Source organism: Orcinus orca, chromosome 6 (genome assembly GCF_937001465.1).
Source record: "Orcinus orca chromosome 6, mOrcOrc1.1, whole genome shotgun sequence".
Classification (NCBI taxonomy): Eukaryota; Metazoa; Chordata; class Mammalia; order Artiodactyla; family Delphinidae; genus Orcinus; species Orcinus orca.
In genome coordinates this window covers 65,687,535-65,706,788 of record NC_064564.1, presented here as the reverse complement: position 1 = coordinate 65,706,788, position 19,254 = coordinate 65,687,535, and the positions used below count along the sequence as shown (strand labels likewise).

At 41.4% G+C, this 19,254-nt stretch overlaps 1 protein-coding gene across 4 annotated transcripts in view; it reads left to right on the top strand.

Annotated features, from left to right (window-relative positions):
* The window catches only part of LOC101275108 (tyrosine-protein kinase JAK2), a 375,537-nt gene that overhangs the window by 25,231 nt on the left and 331,052 nt on the right, over positions 1–19,254 (top strand). For 2 of the 4 annotated variants that reach the window (XM_049711311.1, XM_049711312.1), the window contains exon 3: positions 19,150–19,221. Coding sequence is in view for 2 of the 4 variants with exons in the window: in XM_049711310.1 (XP_049567267.1) it covers positions 4,808–4,943; positions 19,150–19,221 (208 nt within the window). In the remaining 2 variants the exon portion in view is untranslated. Of the gene's footprint in view, positions 1–4,636; positions 4,944–19,149; positions 19,222–19,254 lie in introns of those variants that run through there. The other 2 variants (XM_049711310.1, XM_004279106.3) reach the window with 2 other exon arrangements.

Sequence of the window (19,254 nt, the reverse complement as noted above, 5' to 3'; positions counted from 1 at the left end):
CCACCCCCCCTTTTCTTTAAATCTTCTCAAAGTGTGATCCTTAGGCCGGAAGCATCAACATCACCTGGGAAGTTGTTAGAAATGTAAAATCTCAGGCCCTACCCCAGATGTACTGAAGAAACTCTGGGGATGAGGCCTAGCAATATGTGTTTTAACAAGCCCTCCAGGCAGTTTTGATGCATGATAAAGTTTGAGAACCATTGTTTTAGACAGTTTGAGTTTATTGATTTAGGCTAGCCATGTGTGTTTTAATTATAGTCACACTTACTAAACTAGAATTAATTATAGTCACACTTATTAAACACCTACTAAGTGCTAAGCACTGGGCATACAATGATAAGACGATTTCTGCTTTAAGTGATAGGACACAGTCCTCACACTCACTGGATCACAAAGTATTGTTAGGTAGGCTGCCACATAAACAGGTTTCAAGAGGTTATAAGGGGATATATATGGGGGCTTCCCTGGTGGCACAGTGGTTAAGAATCTGCCTGCCAATGCAGGTGACACGGGTTCAAGTCCTGGTCTGGGAAGATCCCACATGCCGCAGAGCAGCTAAGCCCGTGTGCCACAACTACTGAGCCTGCGCTCTAGAGCCTGCAAGCCACAGCTATTGAAGCCCGCGTGCCACAACTACTGAAGCCTGTGCATCGAGCCCCTGCTGTGCAACAAGAGAAGCCAGCACAATGAGAAGCCTGCACAATGCAACAGAGTAGCCCCGGCTCGCCGCAACTAGAGAAAGTCCATGTGCAGCAACAAAGACCCAATGCAGCCAAAAATAAATAAATAATTAATTAATTTAAAAAAGGACGATATATATGCAGAAATGTACTTGTGAATAGTTATTGTGGGAGCTCAAAGGAGGAGCACAGGACACAAACATTCATCCTAAAATTGGAGTGGTGTAAGCATTAGTTCCAGGCTGAGGTGAGAAAAAGCCCACTGAACCATTATCATTTGAATAAAGGAGATGATGAGATAGCAGAGTGGGTAGAAGTGTGATGTTGAGTAACTTTCTTTATGGACTGGGAAGAATCTGTTTCTACTCTGGCCCCCAAATCCACTACTGAGCCAAGCACGATTTTATCATTATTAAAGTGCAAGTATTTGTGGAAGTGATTACAAAGCAAGGTATATGTCATTTATCATTTAGTGTGAAAGAAAAATCTATGAGCAGATTTAAAAAATTGTAATGGATGATTTTGAAAATAAACAAAAGTAGAGAGAACTGTATTATAAACCCCTATGTACTTACAACCCAACTTTTGAAGTAGTTGGTGTGAGGACCAAATGAGATCATGTGTGTAAAGCCTTTAGCATAAAGCCTTAATTTCAGTAGGCTTTCAGTAATGGCTTGTGCACTAGTCAGGGTTCAAATAGAAAAGCAGAACCGGGCTTCCCTGGTGGCGCAGTGGTTGAGAGTCCGCCTGCCGATGCAGGGGACATGGATTCATTCCCCGATCTGGGAAGATCCCACATGCCGCGGAGCGGCTGGGACCGTGAGCCATGGCCGCTGAGCCTGCGTGTCCGGACCCTGTCCTCCACAACGGGAGAGGCTACAACAGTGAGAGGCCCGCGTACCGCAAAAAAAAAAAAAAAAAAAAAAGAAAAGCAGAACCACTCACTAGAGGTTTATTGTAGGGATCTGACCTTATGCTATTGTGAGGGCTGGTTTCACAGTCTGTATGAGGCTGTTGTCTTTGCGCCTGGTGATAGAGCCCAAAGTCAGCAGGATGAGCTGGAACTTGCATCAGTCTCTCACTGACTCCAAGCCTCTGACTCCAGTGATGGGAGTGACCAGCAGAAGATGGTGTCCTTTGTCATGGGGGTAGATACACAGCTGGCCCAGGAAGCGGAGTTGCTAAGTAGGATCAGGTGGAAGCTGGAGGAGCTTTGGGCCTGGCTGCTGCTCCATGCCAACAAGGTAGCTACATGAGCTGCAAGAGAGCCTGGTACCCTGCAGTGACCTTTCAAACATAAAAAATGTGGCTGTGACTTCACGTTTGCCTTTGAAATCTCATGCAAGATGTTTCTTGTGGTTTGCTAACCCAGAATTATGCAGGGAAGGGGATTCGGGGATATGTAGTTTCATTATCTATTACTGTGTAACAAACTACCCCTGAACCCATAGCTTAAAATAGTAACAATCATTTATTTAGCTCAATTTGGGCAGGCCTCAGTGAGGATAGCTTATCTATGCTCCATATGGTGTCAGCTAGGGTGACTCCAAAGACTTGTCAGAGGCTGGCTGGGGACTGGAATCATCTGAAGGCTTCCTCACTCCCATGTCTGGCAGCTGATGCTGTCAGCTGGAACAGCTGGCACTAAATCTTTGTGGTCTCTCTGGCATGGCAGCTTCATGGTAGCCAGACTTCTTATTAGAGGTTCAGGGTTCCAAAGATATGAGATGACAGAGACAGACAGACAGTGACAGAGAGGCAGACAAAGTTTTTATTCTGGTTCTGCCATTTATTAGTGATGTCACTTTAAACAAGTCATTTATTCTCTCTAAACCTCAGTTCTCAAATATTAAAAATCAGAACTTATATTGGAGGTGCCCAGAAGAAGACCCTGAGGCAATAATTTGAGTGAAAGTAGTTTATTTGAGAATTAATCCCACGAAATATCAGAAGGGAGCTAGGAAGGATACGGGGAAGGGAAGGAAGCCAGTAAAAGGTACTTAAGCAAGTAACCCCTGTAGGCCAGCGCTCACCAACATTTTTGGCACCAGGGACCGGTTTCGTGGAAGACAATTTTTCCACGGGAGATGGTGGGGGCGGGATGGTGCAGGCGGTAATGCAAGCGACGCGGAGCGGCAGATGAAGCTTTGCTTGCTCGCCTGCCGCTCACCTCCTGCTGTGCGGCCCTGTTAGTAATGGGTCTCGGACCGCTACCGGCGTTGGGGACCCCTGCTGTAGGCAACTGAAGATTAAAATCTCTGAAGGTCCCTGGGGAAACGCTGTAGAATCTATGTCTCAGAGCTATCTCACTCAAAGTTTAAGGGCGCTGGGATATTTATACATCAACTCCCATCAGCCATTGGTTGAGGACTCTGGGGGAGGGGGGGCGGGGCATTAATTCCCCAGCACCTTTGCCCTGCTGAGTTCCATACAGGTGGGAAAAACCCTCAGACAAAGAGATCTAGGTGCTGTTGGAGGATAATTAAGCACGTTTGCACTGAAAATAGTAAGAGCTGAAGGGATATGAACAGGGCACAGACAGGGGTTGCTACAGAAGATATTAGTTGTTTTTTAAGGTTGTTGAGTAATTAAGATGAGATGATATACAAAACATACACTCCTGGTGTGATGGTTCTTTTCCTTGCTTTGGCATCCTCCACAGCAGGATTCAAGGGAGGCCCTCAGAGGTCCTGGAGTTTTCAATACTGTCAACTTCCTAAAAGAAGTCTCAAGAAATGGCAATAATGTGCATGGATTACCCACCTCCCTCAATGAACTTCAGGGCTGATTCTGTTAAACTCAACATACACCTCTAATAACCTGTCACCCTATAGGAGTTCAGACCTTCCAGTGGTTCCTCATAACTGAGTCTTACCCACGTAACGCTAGCCACCTTCTTTAATCTTACTCAAGCTCTGACCCCTTCCAGAACCCACTCTTCCCCCATGTGTTCTGGAACTCATAATCTGGCGACATTGTCCAAGAATCGCTACAAACCAACCGTATTATGGTATTGGACTCCCAAGTTTGTAATCATTTTATAGATAACTGCGTTATCTTTGAAGGTTGTTGAGCAGAGGAGTGACATAATCCAATCTTTGGGAAGCTTTTGGTGTGCAAGATTAGAAGAGGATGGGAAAGAGGGAAGACCTGTGTGTGTGTGTGTGTGTGTGTGTGTGTGTGTGTAATTTATTACAACTATCCATTTTGAGGCATGCAAAATGGGAGGACCTGACTTGGCAAAAAGCACTGTGGCTGTAAAGGGAAGCCACTGATGTGAAAAGGGCAAAGCTTGGTGTCTCATAAGTAATGGCCTGGTGTCGGAAGACTTTGGTTCCTGTGCATGCTGCCACTGCCAGCCTTGCAATGTTCCTCGAGTCTTTCCCCAAGTGTAGGGCGGGAATGGCACTACCTCTCAGGATTACAGCGGGCGCGAGGGCATAGGGCCGGCTGCGCGCTCAGCACGGTGTCTGAAACAGGGTAAAGCGCGCCAATCCTGTTTTCTCTTCTATTAAGAAAAAGGCGGGGGAGCTAATAGCATACACATCCCAGAGGTTGCCGTAAGTAGTGTGGCTAAGTACCGGGCATGTAGGAGAGACTCAAACCCAGTCCACCGCCTCCCCTTGCCCCCACGCGGGGAAAGACCCCGCGGAAACTGGTGGGGAAGGCGTGCTCCATCGCCTCCGCTCCCAGGCCGCTCCCCCGTCCCGCGCTCCTCCAGCCAAGCGCTGTTGCCGGGGTCCGGGCACCGCCCAGCTCCAGCGCAGGCCAATGGTAGCGTGGCCCAGGCACCGCCTAGCCCCAGTGTAGGCCTATAGCGGTGCGCCCCGGGCACCGCCCTGATCCTGCACCAGCCAATAGCGGAGTGGCCCGGTGCGGGGTCCGCCCCCAGCCGGGCCGGGAGGCGGAGAGGCGGTCACCGGCTCCGCCCCACTCCCCTCTGACCCGGTGTACCGTCTCTCTCCCTTCCTGTTCCAAACCACGTGGACGCGCCTGGGGCTGCGGGGCTGCGGGAGGGAGCCCGGGCCGCCACTGCCGCTGTCGCCGTCGCCGCCGTCGTCGCGATACCCGCGCCCGTCCAAAGTCGCCTCGCCCCGGCCGCCCGCGCCGTTGCAGAGGGCGTGCACATGGCGACCCAGGCGCACTCCCTCAGCTACGCGGGCTGCAACTTCTTGCGCCAGCGTCTGGTCCTGTCTACTCTGAGCGGGCGCCCTGTCAAAATCCGAAAGATTCGGGCCAGAGACGACAACCCCGGCCTCCGAGGTAACTCCGGGCCGGGCAGCGCGCAGCGTGGGCGTGGGGCGCGAAGGGAGACCTAGCTGATGCCCTGGGGGCCGGCGCACAAGGAGCCTCCGGGGCGGCGTTGGGGAGGGCTCATTGCGTGTCGCCCCCACACCCGAACGAACGCGCAGGAGGCTGTGTGGGAGGCGGGGCCGCGCACCAGGGGCTGAGCTCTTATGCGCTCGGCGCTCGGCGTCTCCCGGGAGCTGGTAGTAAACAGCTACACGTTTTTCAGCCTTACGTGTTGCAACATATCCCAGACATCGCCCCCTCGCTTGTCTTGAGTCCCTCTTGCTCTCGCTGTAAACCTCGCAATGGAGAAAAACAGTTTGTTGGACCGAAATGTGGTGAATCGGCAGATGTAAAGATGGAAAGAAATTTGGAGAGAAAAGTACCACTGGTTGGTTTTGTCCCGTCCCAAAACAGGTCTCAGAAGCAGCTGCCCCCTTGGACACCACCGGCTGTCCCTGTCGTCATGAGTTCTCGGCAGCCCCCACACATCTTCTTGGGTGTGGATTAAAGAATCTTTTAAAATTATGTGTTTTTTTTTCAGCAGTGGCTGTGATTGATTTGTGCAGGACAGGAGCTTTGAGATAAAATTTTAACAATCATGGGCCTAATTGCCTGGACTTTAGTAAAGGATTGGTGACAAGTGCTAAACTATAGGCTTCCAAGCTCTCTTTTTGCCCTGCGAAGGTGGATAGATGAAAAATAAGGCCCCATTTAAACCTATATGAAGTTGAATTGTCTCCGAGTTTCAACTGGCCCCCTGAAATGACTCATATATTTAAAAGCTTCTGTCTGGTTATCCCAAATTGGGAAAATCAGTTCAACAAAAAAAAGGAAAAACCTATCTGCAAATTGAAGGAGGAGAGGGTTTGTGGTTGGTCCTCAAAGCTTTCTGGGCCCTGTTGATGTGTTTAATTTTGCACTGGCTCCTGTACAAGGTGGCCAGCCTATTTCATCATCAGTCTGAATGCACCTTCTGGATGGTTACATTTCTGCTTCTCTTGAATGGTGATTGGTTGCACATAAGCGGAAAATGCCATGTCATTGATGGAGATAGAAGATTAGGAAGGAAAGAATCAGATGAACCTCTGTACCATGGAGAGGAAACAAGTGACAGTAACAAAGGCTTGTGTTGGTGCATGATTGTTACTGCCCTCACTGTACTGCTCAAAAACACTGAAGAAGTTGAGGGACCCCTAGCATGGTTTATGCCAGGTGCTCTTCCTCTCAACATTCCTTGCCTTTATTTTGAGTCTGGCCCTTGGGCAAAGCAATTGCTTGACTGCTCTACTCTCTGGCCTTCCCAGCCAACTCTCCCCTTCACCCCTAAGTTAGCCTAGAGAACTCACCACTAGCTGGTTGTGGTAAGAAGACAGGCTTCTACTTCTGTGGAACACTGGGAATAGCTTTTTTTAAAAAAGAGAAATAGAAGTACTTTAGCCTGGAGACCTGCAATTTCTAATGGAAATATAGTGCCCATAAGATACAATTTAGTGATGTTTCCCTTTCTCCCCCGTGCACTGTTCATGAGCATCTCTTCACTGCCACACACATGAACGGGGCTTGGCCACTTGGCATTTTCCTGAAAAGATACCAGACTCTGGTACCTGGGGAAGGTAGTACTGGTTGGCACATGTGCTGGTATTTTATGAGGAATACTGTGTATAGCCTTATTTGCCTTACCATATTAATATACTGGGGGAAAAAAGAGACTCCTAATTTAGACTTCCTTGGCTGGATTCAAGGCCTCAGGAACACTATAGACATTTGCTTAATTTCTAAAGAGGGAACTGAGGTGTACGTATATACAGGCGTTCATAGACATATATATGTCTTTGTATACATACCCAAGTGTAAGTATAAGTGTATATACATGCACACATATACATAAATACATGTAGCCCCTGACACATGATATGTGATCATAGTCAAACGAGTCTGTGGTAGCTTGATTGGACATGTAGCCAACGGACTGTCTTATCTGTCATATTCCTTTCTGACTCTTCCTGACTCAGATTCTGAGAGTTGGAAAAAACTCAGCATTTGCAATAAAATCTTCAGCTCAAGTGCAAGAATTATATCTCCTGAAGGTGCTTGCTTAAATATCCCCTCTGGTGTGAGCTTTGGAGGGTGGGGGTGGTACCTCTGGAACAGTCATTCAGAAAAGGTTTATTGAGCCCCAGTATGTGCAAGGCTTTGTAGAGTTGTAAATGCGAGAAGCTAGTTGCCGCACTCTCGAGGAGCTTTCTAAGGAAGAGCTGAGAGAGTAGCCTGAGTACTTTGAAGTAGGAAGTGGTAAAGGGGCTCAGCAGAGTTAGAGCAGAGGCTTCCCCTGAGGTTATGAAGGAAAGCTCTGTGGATTTTCTGATCTGAACGGATAGGATTGAGATGGTGGCTGCAGGAATCATTGTTGGTGAAAGAAACAGCTTTTAAGTCAAAAAGTTCTTCATTTTCTTTATTATGTGGAGGTAAAATCTTCATTTGTTATGGTCATAGTAGCTTGGGAGTTAAGAGCTTGAGCTCAGTTAGATCTCAGTTTGAGATGGGGTTCTGCTTTTGCTATTAGCTGTTGGACCTCCTGAGCCTCAGTTTTTTCATCTGTAAAGTGGGGCCAATACTACTGACTTCAGAGGGTTATTGTGACGATTAAACAATATTTGAAAGTGTACTCAACAGTGCCTAGCGTGTAGGAAGAATAGATGTGAGCTGATGTTATTATTATGTAACTTCGGTCCACTGGTATAGTTCTATTCTCTGATATTTGAAATCTTTTCCTGCTTCTATATGGAAACTTTTCAAATATTTAAAGAGAATTATGTCTTTTCTGTTTTCTTTTCAGTCTAAAGGTTTCCTTTTAGGTGATGGCTTCCAGATATTTGTGTGTTATATGTATAATGTAGTGGTTCTTAACCAGGGGCAGTTTTGTTCCCCAGGGGATATTTGGCAGTGTTTGGAGACATTTTTGGTTGTCACAACTGGGAGGCTGCTCCTGGCACCTAGTGGGTGGAGCCCAGGGATGCCACTAAACATCCTACAGTGCACTGGACAGCTCCCCACACAAAGAAGTATTCTGTCCAAAATATCAGTGCTGATGTTGAAAAACCCTGGTCTACTAGACTTAATTATTAACCTTTTTCTTTTCCTTGTATCCCTAATGGTTGGGAATAGCAGCATGAGATACTAAGAAAACTGCATAAAGATTCAGAAGGGGATGAGACACAGATCAGACTCTGTGACTTCTGACAGATTTGTTAATCTCTTAAATAAAACTGCTTACTTTGAAAGAGGAATTGTAAAGAATGAGAAGAATTTGAATCCCAAAGAAAGATGATCCTGGAATGGTTTTTATTAATTATGCAGCCACATGTGTAATTTTTACTTCACTCTTGAGGAACATGAAGGATTATATCATTAGACTCTTTCCATCAGTGAGGACGAAATAAAATTTTTTTTGTTGCTGTTTTACTGAAGGTAAAAAAGGCAAGACATAGTTAAGTAAGATAGCTGGTGAAGTTGAATATCCAGTCAGTGACAGAGCCGGAAACAGACGGCAGCCAGCTCCAGCCTGGAAGGCCTGTTCTCCCATTTGACTGCTTGGTGGACTTGAGTGTTCCTCAGATTATAAAGCAGCTGTCCAAAGTGCTTCTGTTTCTGGGTTTCATGAGGGCTGTATCTTGCAGGGTTCAGTTGAGTTAACATTTTCTGGATAAGGTGAAGTACATATGGAAAGAATTCCACAAGAATGATAATTTTTTAAAGTGGGAATACAGAAATGATGGACTTGGGCAAGAGCCCTGGTTTAGCAGTTAGGACACGGGACTGCTGCTACCCAAGTCCCTGAGTAGGTCACATGACTAAGCCTCGCTGTGAAACTGGAGAGAGGAGTTATTTGGTCTTAAGCAGATGAGATTCTGAAAAAGGAGGGGTAAGTGGAATTTTAATGAAAAGAATCCTTTAAAATATACCGAGGAAACATACCACATAGAGATCCTTAAAGGTAAAATATCTTTTGGCAAACTGATATATTGTTTTGGGGATAAATCTGGCTGTTCATAAATTGGATCTTCTAAAAGGAGGATTGTAAGGGAAAACTATTTTTATCCTCTACTTTCAATACTTCTGACACCAGATGTGTGGGGTTTTCTCACCACACCAAGTAATTCTCCAATTCTCAGTGGATGTTCACTGGTGTCCTACAAATTTAACTCAATTCTGACACTGTCTCGGTGGTGATAGCATCAAATCCCACAGGTTAAGGGCTCAATCCCACAAGACTGCCCTCCACCCCCTCAGGTGCCAGTCACAAGTCCCAGTCGTAAGTCCAGGTCACTCATACCTCTGGTTTCCCAGACCGCCTCCTGGGATCTGATATTTTGCTAAAATTATGTCTCATGAAGCTCAGGGAAACATTTACTTACATTTACCAGTTTACAATAAAGGATATTATAAAAGATACAGATGAACAGCCAGATGAAGAGGTACATAGGGCCAGGTCCAGAAGAGTCCTGAAATAGGAGCTTCTGTTATTGTGGAACGGGGTTTTATTACTCTCCCAGAATGTGGATTTTTTTTTTTTTTTTAACCAATCTGGAAGTTCTCTCCTTGTTCGAGAGTTTTTATAGGGCTTAATCTCTAGGCACACCTTGACACCCCCACCCCCACCCCCGCAGAAGTCAGTGAGTAGGACTGAAAGTTCTAATCCTCTAATCATTTGGTTTTTCTGGTGATTGGCCCCATCCTGAGGCTGTCTAGGGGCTCCACCCTAAGTCAACTCATAGCATAAAGTCAGGTGTGCTCAAAAGGGCCTCTGTGTATGAATAACTTAAAAGAGACTCCTGTGGCTCTGGAACTTTCAGGGGTTTTAGGAGCTCTTGCCAGGAACAAAGACCAAATACATTTCTTGTTATACCACAAGGATGCACCTATACTTTATTTCAGTATTGTTTGGGACTCAAAGTTGTTGATAACTAGAATTGGGGGAGGCCTGACGACTATACTAATGATAAGTGGAGATTTTATATTCCTACCAGCAATGTAGGCATGATTCAGTTTCTCTGCATTCTTGCCAGCATTTGGTGTTGTCACTATTTTTAATTTTAGCCATTCTGATTAGTGTGTACTGACGTCTTCTCGTTTAATTTGCATATTCCTGATGGCTAATGATATTAAACAACTTTTCATGTCTTTTGCCATTTTCTAGTAAGATTGTTTTCTTTTTCTGTTAGGTTTTGAGAGTTCTTTACATATTCTAGTCCTTTGTCAAATATGTGGTTTCCTAGTATTTTATCCCACTCTATGGCTTGTCTTTTTATTCTCTTAACATGGTCTTTTGTAGAGGGAAAGTTTTAATGAAATATAATTTATCAAAGTTTTCTTTTATTGCTTGTGCTTTTGGTGTTAAGAACTGTTTGCCTAGCCCTAGATCCTGAAGGTTTTCTTTTTTTTCCTAAAAGTTTTATAGTTTTACATTTTATATTTAAGTTAATTTTTTTTGTATGAGGTTTAAAACTTAGGTCGATGTTCATTTTTTTTGCCTATGGATGTCCAACTGCTCTAGCACCCTTTGTGGAAATGGCTATCTTTCTTCCATTTAATCACTTTTGCACCTTTGTAAAAAACCAGTTGGGCATACTGTGTGGGTCTCTTTCTGGATTCTCTGTTCTGTTCCACTGATCTATATGTCTATCCCTTTGTCAGTACCACAACTGTCTTTTTTTTTTTTTTCTTCATTTTTTTTTTTTTTTTTTTTTTTTGCGGTACGCGGGCCTCTCACTGTTGTGGCCTCTCCCGTTGCGAAGCACAGGCTCCGGACGCTGTCTTGATTACTATATGTATATAATAAATTTTGAATTTGGGTAGGCTGATCCCTCCAACTTTATTCTTATTTTTCATGATTGTTTTAGCTATTCTAGTTCCTTTGCCTTTTCATATAAAGTTTAGAATAATCTTGTCTTCATCTATACAAAAAAATCTTGTTAGGATTTGACAGGAGCTGTGTTAAACCTATATGATAACTTAGGGAGAGTTACCATCTTTACTGTATTTGAGTCTTCCAATTCATAAACATAGTATATCTCTCCATTTATTTAGATCTTTGTTTTCTTTCATCAGCATTGTGTAGTTTTTAGCATATAAGTCCTGTACATGTTTTGTTCATTTACACCTAAATGTCTCACTTTTTTGAGCAATTTTAAAGGGTATCTAATTTTAAATTTTGGTCTCCATGTGTTTATTGGTAGTATATAGAAATACAATTCATTTTTTTTGGATGTTTGTCTTGTGTCCTGCAACCTTGCTGAATTTACTTACAAGTTCATTTTTTGGGGGGCTGCATTGGGTCTTTGTTGCTGCGTGCAGGCTTTCTGTAGTTGTGGCGAGCAGGGGATACTCTTTGTTGCAGTGTGCAGGCTTCTCATTGTGGTGGCTTCTCTTGTTGTGGAGCGTGGGCTCTAGGAGTGCAGGCTTCAGTAGTTGTAGCGCATGGGCTCAGTAGTTGTGGCACACGGGCTTAGTTGCTCCATGGCATGTGGGATCTTCCTGGACCAGGGATCAAACCTGTGTCCCCTGCATTGGCAAGCAGATTCTCAACCACTGTGCCACCAGGGAAGTCCCCTACTTAAAAGTTCTAAGTGTGTGTTTTTGCTGTTGTTGTTGTTAGATTCTTTGGGATTTTTTTATGTAAACAGTCATGTCATCTGCAAATAGGAACAGTTTTATTTCTTCTTCTCTGAACTTTATGCCTTTTATTTCCCCCTTATTGCAGTGGGTAGGACTTCTAGGACTATGTTAAATAAATGTAATGAGGGCAAGCTTCCTTACCTTGTTCCCTATCCTAAGGAGAAAGTGTCCACTGTTTTGCCACAAAGTATAATGTTAGCTGTATATTTTTTTCGATGTTTTTTTATCAAGTTGAAATTCTCTTCTATTCCTATTTTTCTAAGATTTGTGTGTGTCTGTGTGTGTGTGTGTGTGTATGTGAATGAGTGCTGTATTTTGTCAAATGCTTTTTCTGCGCCAATTGATATGATCATGTGATTGTTCTTCTTTAGTCTGTTAATATGGTATATTGCATGGATTGATTTTCAAATATTGAAGCAGCCTTGCATTCCTGGAATAAACCCCACTTGTTCATGGTGTGTAATTCTTTTTCTATATTGCTGGATTTTATTTGCTAACATTTTGTTAAAGATTTTTGGGTATATATTCATAAGTTATACTGATTTGTAGTTTTCTGTTTTGTACTGTCTTTGTCTGGTTTTGGTATTTTAAACTATAATAATACTAGCTTCAAATGAATTGGAAACAGTTTCCTTTTGGTCTTCTAAAAGAGATTGTGTAGAATTGATTTTAGTGCTTTAAACATTTGGTAGAATTCTCCAATGAAACTATAAAGGCCTAGAGATATCTTTTTGGGGAGTTTTAAAAAATATGCTTTCAATTTCCTGAATGGTGATAGGGCTATTTAAATTATCCATTTCATTTGATGAGTTGTGGTAGTTTGTGTTTTTTGGAGAAGTGGTTCATTTCATCTAAATTGTTTTATATATGTAGAGTTCATAGTATTCCCTTATTATCCTTTTGATGTCTGCAGGATCTGTAGTGATATTCCCTGTTTCCTCATGTTGATTTGTGTCTTTTTTTTTTTCAGTCTTGCTAGAGGTTTGTCATGTTATTTATCTTTTTAAAGAGCCATCTGTTTCACTGATTTTTCTCTATTTTTCTGTTTTCAATTTCATCTGTTTCTGCTATTTTTATTATTTCCTTCACTTCCTTTGGATTTATTTTGTACTTTTTCTAAGTTGAGTGAGACAGATTATTGGAAACCTTTTCTCTTTTCTAATGTAGGCATTTAGTGCAATAAACTTCCCTCTCAAGACTGGTTTAGCTGTCTCCCACAAATTTTAATATGTCATGTTTTAATTTTCATTCAGTTCAGTGTGTTTTTTCTTGCCTTTAAGACTTCCTCTTTGAGGGCTTCCCTGGTGGCGCAGTGGTTGAGAGTCCACCTGCCGATGCAGGGGACATGGGTTCGTGCCCCGGTCCGGGAAGATCCCACATGCCGTGGAGCGGCTGGGCCCGTGAGCCATGGCCGCTGAGCCTGCGCGTCTGGAGCCTGTGCTCCACAATGGGAGAGGCCACAACAGTGAGAGGCCCGCGTACCACAAAAAAAAAAAAAAAAAAAGACTTCCTCTTTGATCCATGGATTATTTATAAGTGTGTTGTTTAACTTCCAAGTGTGGGTATATTTTCCAGTTACCATTTTGTTATTGATTTCAGTTTGATTTCATTATGTTTGGAGAACATGCTCTGTATTCATTTCAATTACTTTAAATTTGTTGATATTTTTTAATGGCCCAAGATTTGGTCTATCTTCATGTATGTTCCATAGGCTCTTGGAAAGAATGTATATTCTGCTGTTGTGAGTTGGGTGTTCTATAAATGTTGATTGGATTCTGTTGGTTGATGGCATTGTTGAGTTCTCCTTTCAGTTTGAACAGTTTTAGTTTTATATATTTTGCACCTTCGTTGTTTGGTGCATTTAGGCTTGCTGTGTCTTCTTGGTGGATTGGCCCTTTTATTATTGTGTAATGTCCTGCTGCATCTTTAGTAATTTCCTGAGGTGGAGGAAATACTCTAGTGCTTTAGGGTTAGAGAAAGGTTAGGTTAGAGAAAGGAAAGGACTAGAACTGAAGATATTGGATACAAATAGGAAACTTGAAGGTGGTAAAAACAGCATAAATCAGAGAAATAAGTTGCCCTTTGTTGAGTTCACTTCTTTTACAGGTTTTTACATAAGCAAAATAAAATATCTAGGAAAATTTGAAGGTATGGGGCAAAAAAGTAACCTTCAGTGATGGTTATTATACGTAAAGCAGCAGTAAAAAAAATTTTTGTGCAGTAGTCTAGCATATTTCTATTTCTGTGGGATAGAGTTCTAGATGTGGAATTGGCAGGTCAAAAATTATGCTTTAAAATAAAAAATGGGAATGTGGGGTCAAATCAAAGTGTGTGAAATCCTTTTGCTTAATTGGTAAGATAGCCTCTCCCTCAATTGTTATTTCTTCCTTGTAGTGACACTGTGTTTTTTTGAGGTATATTTAATCACATTTCTAATATCATGGTAAATTTGAGAGATGATTGGGTTTCTTTGCTTTTCTCATATTTTAAAAGATGTTATTACTTTGAACTTGATTTTTTAAAATAAACTTATCAAATTATACTACACATTAAGAAAAGTGCACAAGCTTAATGAATTGATGAATTATGACTAAGTGGATATACCCAGGTAGCCATTATGCATGTCAAGAAATAAAACAAGACCAGCAACCCACAAAACCCCTCTCATGCTTGCTTCCAGTCACACCATTTCCTCCCATCCCCAGCATAAACATTAAATTGACTTTTTACACCATAGATTAGGTTCCTAAAATATTAACCATGGTTTATATAGGTGGAGTCATAGAGTACGTATTTTGTGTGTGTCTGGCTTTAATTCTGTATTGTTTCTGTGAGATGCATCTTTGTTGTCGCAGCGATAGTTTGTGGATTTACATTGCTCTGTCATGATACTACATTTTATTAATACGTCACAATTTATGTACTCTATGTTTTTTTTTTCTTTGTTTGTTTTTTTGCGGTATGTGGGCCTCTCACTGTTGCGGCCTCTCCCGCTGCGGAGCACAGGCTCCAGACACGCAGGCTCAGCAGCCATGGCCGACGGGCCCAGCGGCTCCGCGGCATGTGGGACCCTCCCGGACCAGGGCACGAACCCTTGTCCCCCGCATCGGCAGGCAGACTCCCAACCACTGCATCACCAGGGAAGCTCCTCTACCTATGTTTAAATAACTTCATCAGTGCTCTTTTCTGTTTATTACTTGATAAATTTTCGCATTCCCTTTGTTTTGGGTTTATCTTTTTGTGTCTGTTTTAAAATTTGTTTTATCGGTTTTGATTTGTTATCTTTTTACATAACCATCCATTTTAATTCCAAATGTGTCAGTAAATAATAGAGAATAGTCTACCATTAAAGCTTTCAATCTTTTGTATTAATTATATTTTTTATTTTATTAATTCACATTTTCTTTCCTTTTACAAATGAATGAGGATATTGATTTGTGTTGTATTTTTTTCAATGAAATAGCTTTTTTTCTGCTATGTTTTCCATTTTGTTTATCTCTTCTTTTGAGATTATTATTGTCATTTATTTTTTAGCTTGAAATTTTGTTCCATTTCTAAAATCTCAGTTCATTGTTCTCTTGCTTTTCTTTTTCTTAATTACTAAAGTGTTTACAGTGGTAAGTTTTTCTTTTGTAGACCCCCATATATTTTGATAAAATTGATATGTCTCTTTAATATATTTTTCTTGACCTATTCATAATTTAGGAAAGATGTTATGTAAATATTTCTTTAAGTTAAAATATAATTTATTATCTATCACATTATGCATAATTACATAAAATACGTAAATTTTTTATATGTACCTTATTTTCAAGTGACCAGACATCTTTTAATTTATTCTGAGACTTGGGTATATGTAATTTCTACCTTTTTGGATTTAATGATGAAAATAATGACTCCTAATTTCACGTGGTAATAGTTTGCTGTCTTACCTTTTAGTTATCTCTAACGAAATTGAAGTCACACTGTATATATCGCTTAAAATTTTTTTCCTTAATATAGTGTGAACATTTCCCTATGTAATTAAGCAGTTTAAAAAAATAATGGCTATATTGTATTATAAATATCTTTCATAGGCTATTTAATGAGAGCATTGTTTATTGGCTCTTTAAATTGTTATAATACCTTTATTTGTATTTTTCAATTTAATTTTTATGTATTTTTTTAAAATGCGTACACATGACATGAAATTCAAAGGGAACAAAATGGTTTACAAAGTCTGTCTCTGTTTGTCTGTCTGTCTCTTTCCCAATCTTCTTTCCCTGTGAAGCAAACAGTGTCGTTGGTTTGTTGTATTTCTCTTCAGGGCTGTTTTTCCCATAAATAAGCAAGTACACACTTTTTCCTTTCGCAAAGACCATCTGCATCTTACTTTTTTTCCACTCAGTATACTATGGAGATGTTTCATATCAGTATATTAAAAAATCCTTATTAATTTGATAGCAGCAGAGTGTTCTGGTATGTAGATGTGTCATAATTTATTTAAGCAGACTAATATTTCTAGAATTTGAGTTGCGTTACAATACTTTTAAGTGAAACTGCTTATTGAGATTTTTTTTTAAAAAAAATCCTTGTTTTTAAAGTATAGATCTTGTTATAAAGTATAGATCTTTAGATTGTATTCCTTCTCTTGTTCCCCTTCTTGGAGACATGGTTTTGCCTTTCTTAGTGAGGAATGGGTCGGGTTGATGACCACCACTAAGTCTTCTAGAAGTTACCAGCCCCTTTAAAGAAATGATGCGTTCACTTCTTTGGGGGCTAGGGAAGCGGGGAGGGCAGTAGGTATGGGAGTTAGTATTTTAAAAAATCCCGAAACTGATGGTCCTGATAGTACAGATTTGTTTAAAATATGAAATACAATAACACAAAAAATTCATAAGACATAAAACTAGTCTTGTAGGATTTTAAAATGAACATCTGTGTGATCCCATCCAGGTCAAGAAATAGAACATTGTGCACACCTGTGTGCCTCTTTCATTCACCACTCCCTTCCATGCCCCTAATGGTAGCCAGTCTCCTGACCATTATGGTCTTCATGTTGATTCTCTTTCTAGCTGTGTAACCTAATTATGTATTCCTAAACCATCCAGTAAAATTGTGCCTGTGCTTATTTTGGGGATTTTTCTCCCTAATGTTGTTAGATATCTGACGTTCTGTACTCTTAGGAGCAGTCTTGAAGAAGTGAAGGGGCAAGGAATCCTATACATCTTGTCTTAATGAAGTTAGACACTTCAGTCTGACTATTATTAGGTGAACTTGAGATCTTTTTCATACCAGGTGATGCAGCTATATCTTCACTGTTACCAGGATTCTGGAACTAGCTCTGTGTTGGTTCTTTGAAGTACTGCTTCTGAAGAACCTGTTTACTGTGACCAGGGGATGGTCCTGCCTGGAGATCTGTTTAGGTGCCCATTCTCTTCCTACTCATGTTCCTCTGCTGGGCATTTTTAATTGTGTTCATGCTCAAGAGCCCCTGTGGATTACAAAAAGAAAAAAAAAAACAGCCCAAAAAAACTACTTCTAAAGTAATTTTGTTTTCTTTTCTTTCCTAATCTGTAAAAGCTATGGAGTTGATAATCTTCAGCTTTATTCATAAATGCTTGCTCCTGTCTCCCATTTAGGCACTGTGAAAGCTTGAGCAAATCAAGGGTTTTCCTTTTTTGTGCAGAATACCTTGCATTTTCTGTAAACATAAGTAGAAAGTGGCGTTGTGTTATATAGATCATGCCTACTTTTTAAAAACGTAGAATATTCTATATAAAAAGACCATAGAAAGCATTTCTAGTTCGATTTTGTAGTTGAGTTACTTTTGAACTTTTGTGTTGCTACTTATACCACAACCTAATACACATACAAGTATATGTAAAACTGAGACTAAAATTTCATAAACAGCACCCTTACTATGTAACTCTGATATTGTTTATTCTGTTCTAATTTCATTAAAAATAAATGTAGACTGGGAACTTATTAAATCATCTGCAGGGTCCTTCAGTTAAATCATTGCCTACAGTTGAAAGGTACCATAATTTTCTAGAGGAAGAGGTTGACTCTGAGGGATTAAACTGAGTTATGGTGTGGTTCAGAGCATGGACTTTGGAGAAGGGCAGGCTTGGGTTCAAATCCTGGCTCTGCCACTTGCCAGTTGTTTAACCAGGGCAAGCTAGAGGGCATTCTTGGGCCTCAGCCTTCTGTAAAATGGGAAACACTTCCTGCTTACTGGTTATAAGGATTACATAGGTAAGCATTAATACACAGCTGCTGTTATTAGCCATTATGCCTTGTTTCAGGACTTAAGGGAGTTTCTCTGACTTCTGGCCCAGTGCTCTTTGTACAGATTGCAGAATCTGCTATGACAGGAGTTATGGGACAGTGTTAAGTAACAGAGCAGGTAGATGGGAATTGCTTAGTCGATCTGCTTCACCCTTTGGGATCAGTTTAGGTGACTTCTAAGGTCTGTGCTCTCAAACTCTGCTAGTCTATTGTAGGAGTAGGAACTGCCTGAAAGCGTCAGGCAGTCACCATGCCTTCAGTGCAGAAGACTTGGTCTTCCTTGTCCCCGTTCATGGGAGGGAGGTTGAAGCTAAAGCCTGTGTGTGTGTGTGTGTGTGTGTGTGTGTGTGTGTGTGTGTGTGTGTGTGTGTGTGTGTGTGTGTGTGTGTGTAAAATCTACCGAGGAGGACAGAGGATGTTTAATCCTGAGTCTTCACTCTACCTCTTCCCATATTTCACATTTAAAATCTACCCTCCCCCACCTTGTAAAGAATAACCAGCTTTTATATTCTAGATAACAATTTATTCATAAAAGTAATTGAAGCAAATTTACACATTAAAATTTAAATAATAAGACTAAATTCTTATAAAATCCTACTATGAAGAGAAACTAACACTTTGTATTTTTTCTTCCAGTCTTTTTTCATGCATTAAAAAGGTTGCAGTAATACTGTATATTCAGGCACCTTTGTAATAAAATTAAAAACTGAACTGATTAGATAGCTTCTAGATCAGTAAACGATAGAGGAAAGGAGCCAGGGATGCTTTGTTGAATGGGAGAGACGGTAACCTCTTACTGCCTCTGAGACTGAAGGGTGGTCCTCGATTTAATTTTCCTTGTCAGGTGTTCTGCGGCAAGTAAGAATTTGAGTTTAAAACTCTTTCCTACTTTCTGTTCTTTCTCCCTTATTTGGCACACACTCCTGAGGTCAGGAGGACAGGTGGGTGTTATTCTGCTAAAATTAATATCCCATTAGATTGCTGGTAGAATTGCTATTTTTTGGTAGAATATGAAAACTGAGTTGTTTCTAATAGTTCTACTAAACATATATATGCTAGTCAGTGCTTTTCAACTGCTTCAGATTCCTTAGCCAGTGAGCCACCCGGGTCCTGAGAAGAACCCAGGTATGATGCAGGAAGTAACCTACCCTGCACTGCAGTACTTGAATGGGATGTGCTCTGGAAATGGTGACCTAGCGTGAGGCCAATCTGTTTTCTTTTCTCCCCACAGATTTTGAAGCCAGCTTCATAAGGCTGTTGGACAAAATAACTAATGGTTCTCGAATTGAAATAAACCAAACAGGTAAGCTCCTTTTCTTCCCATTCCTGAAAGCAC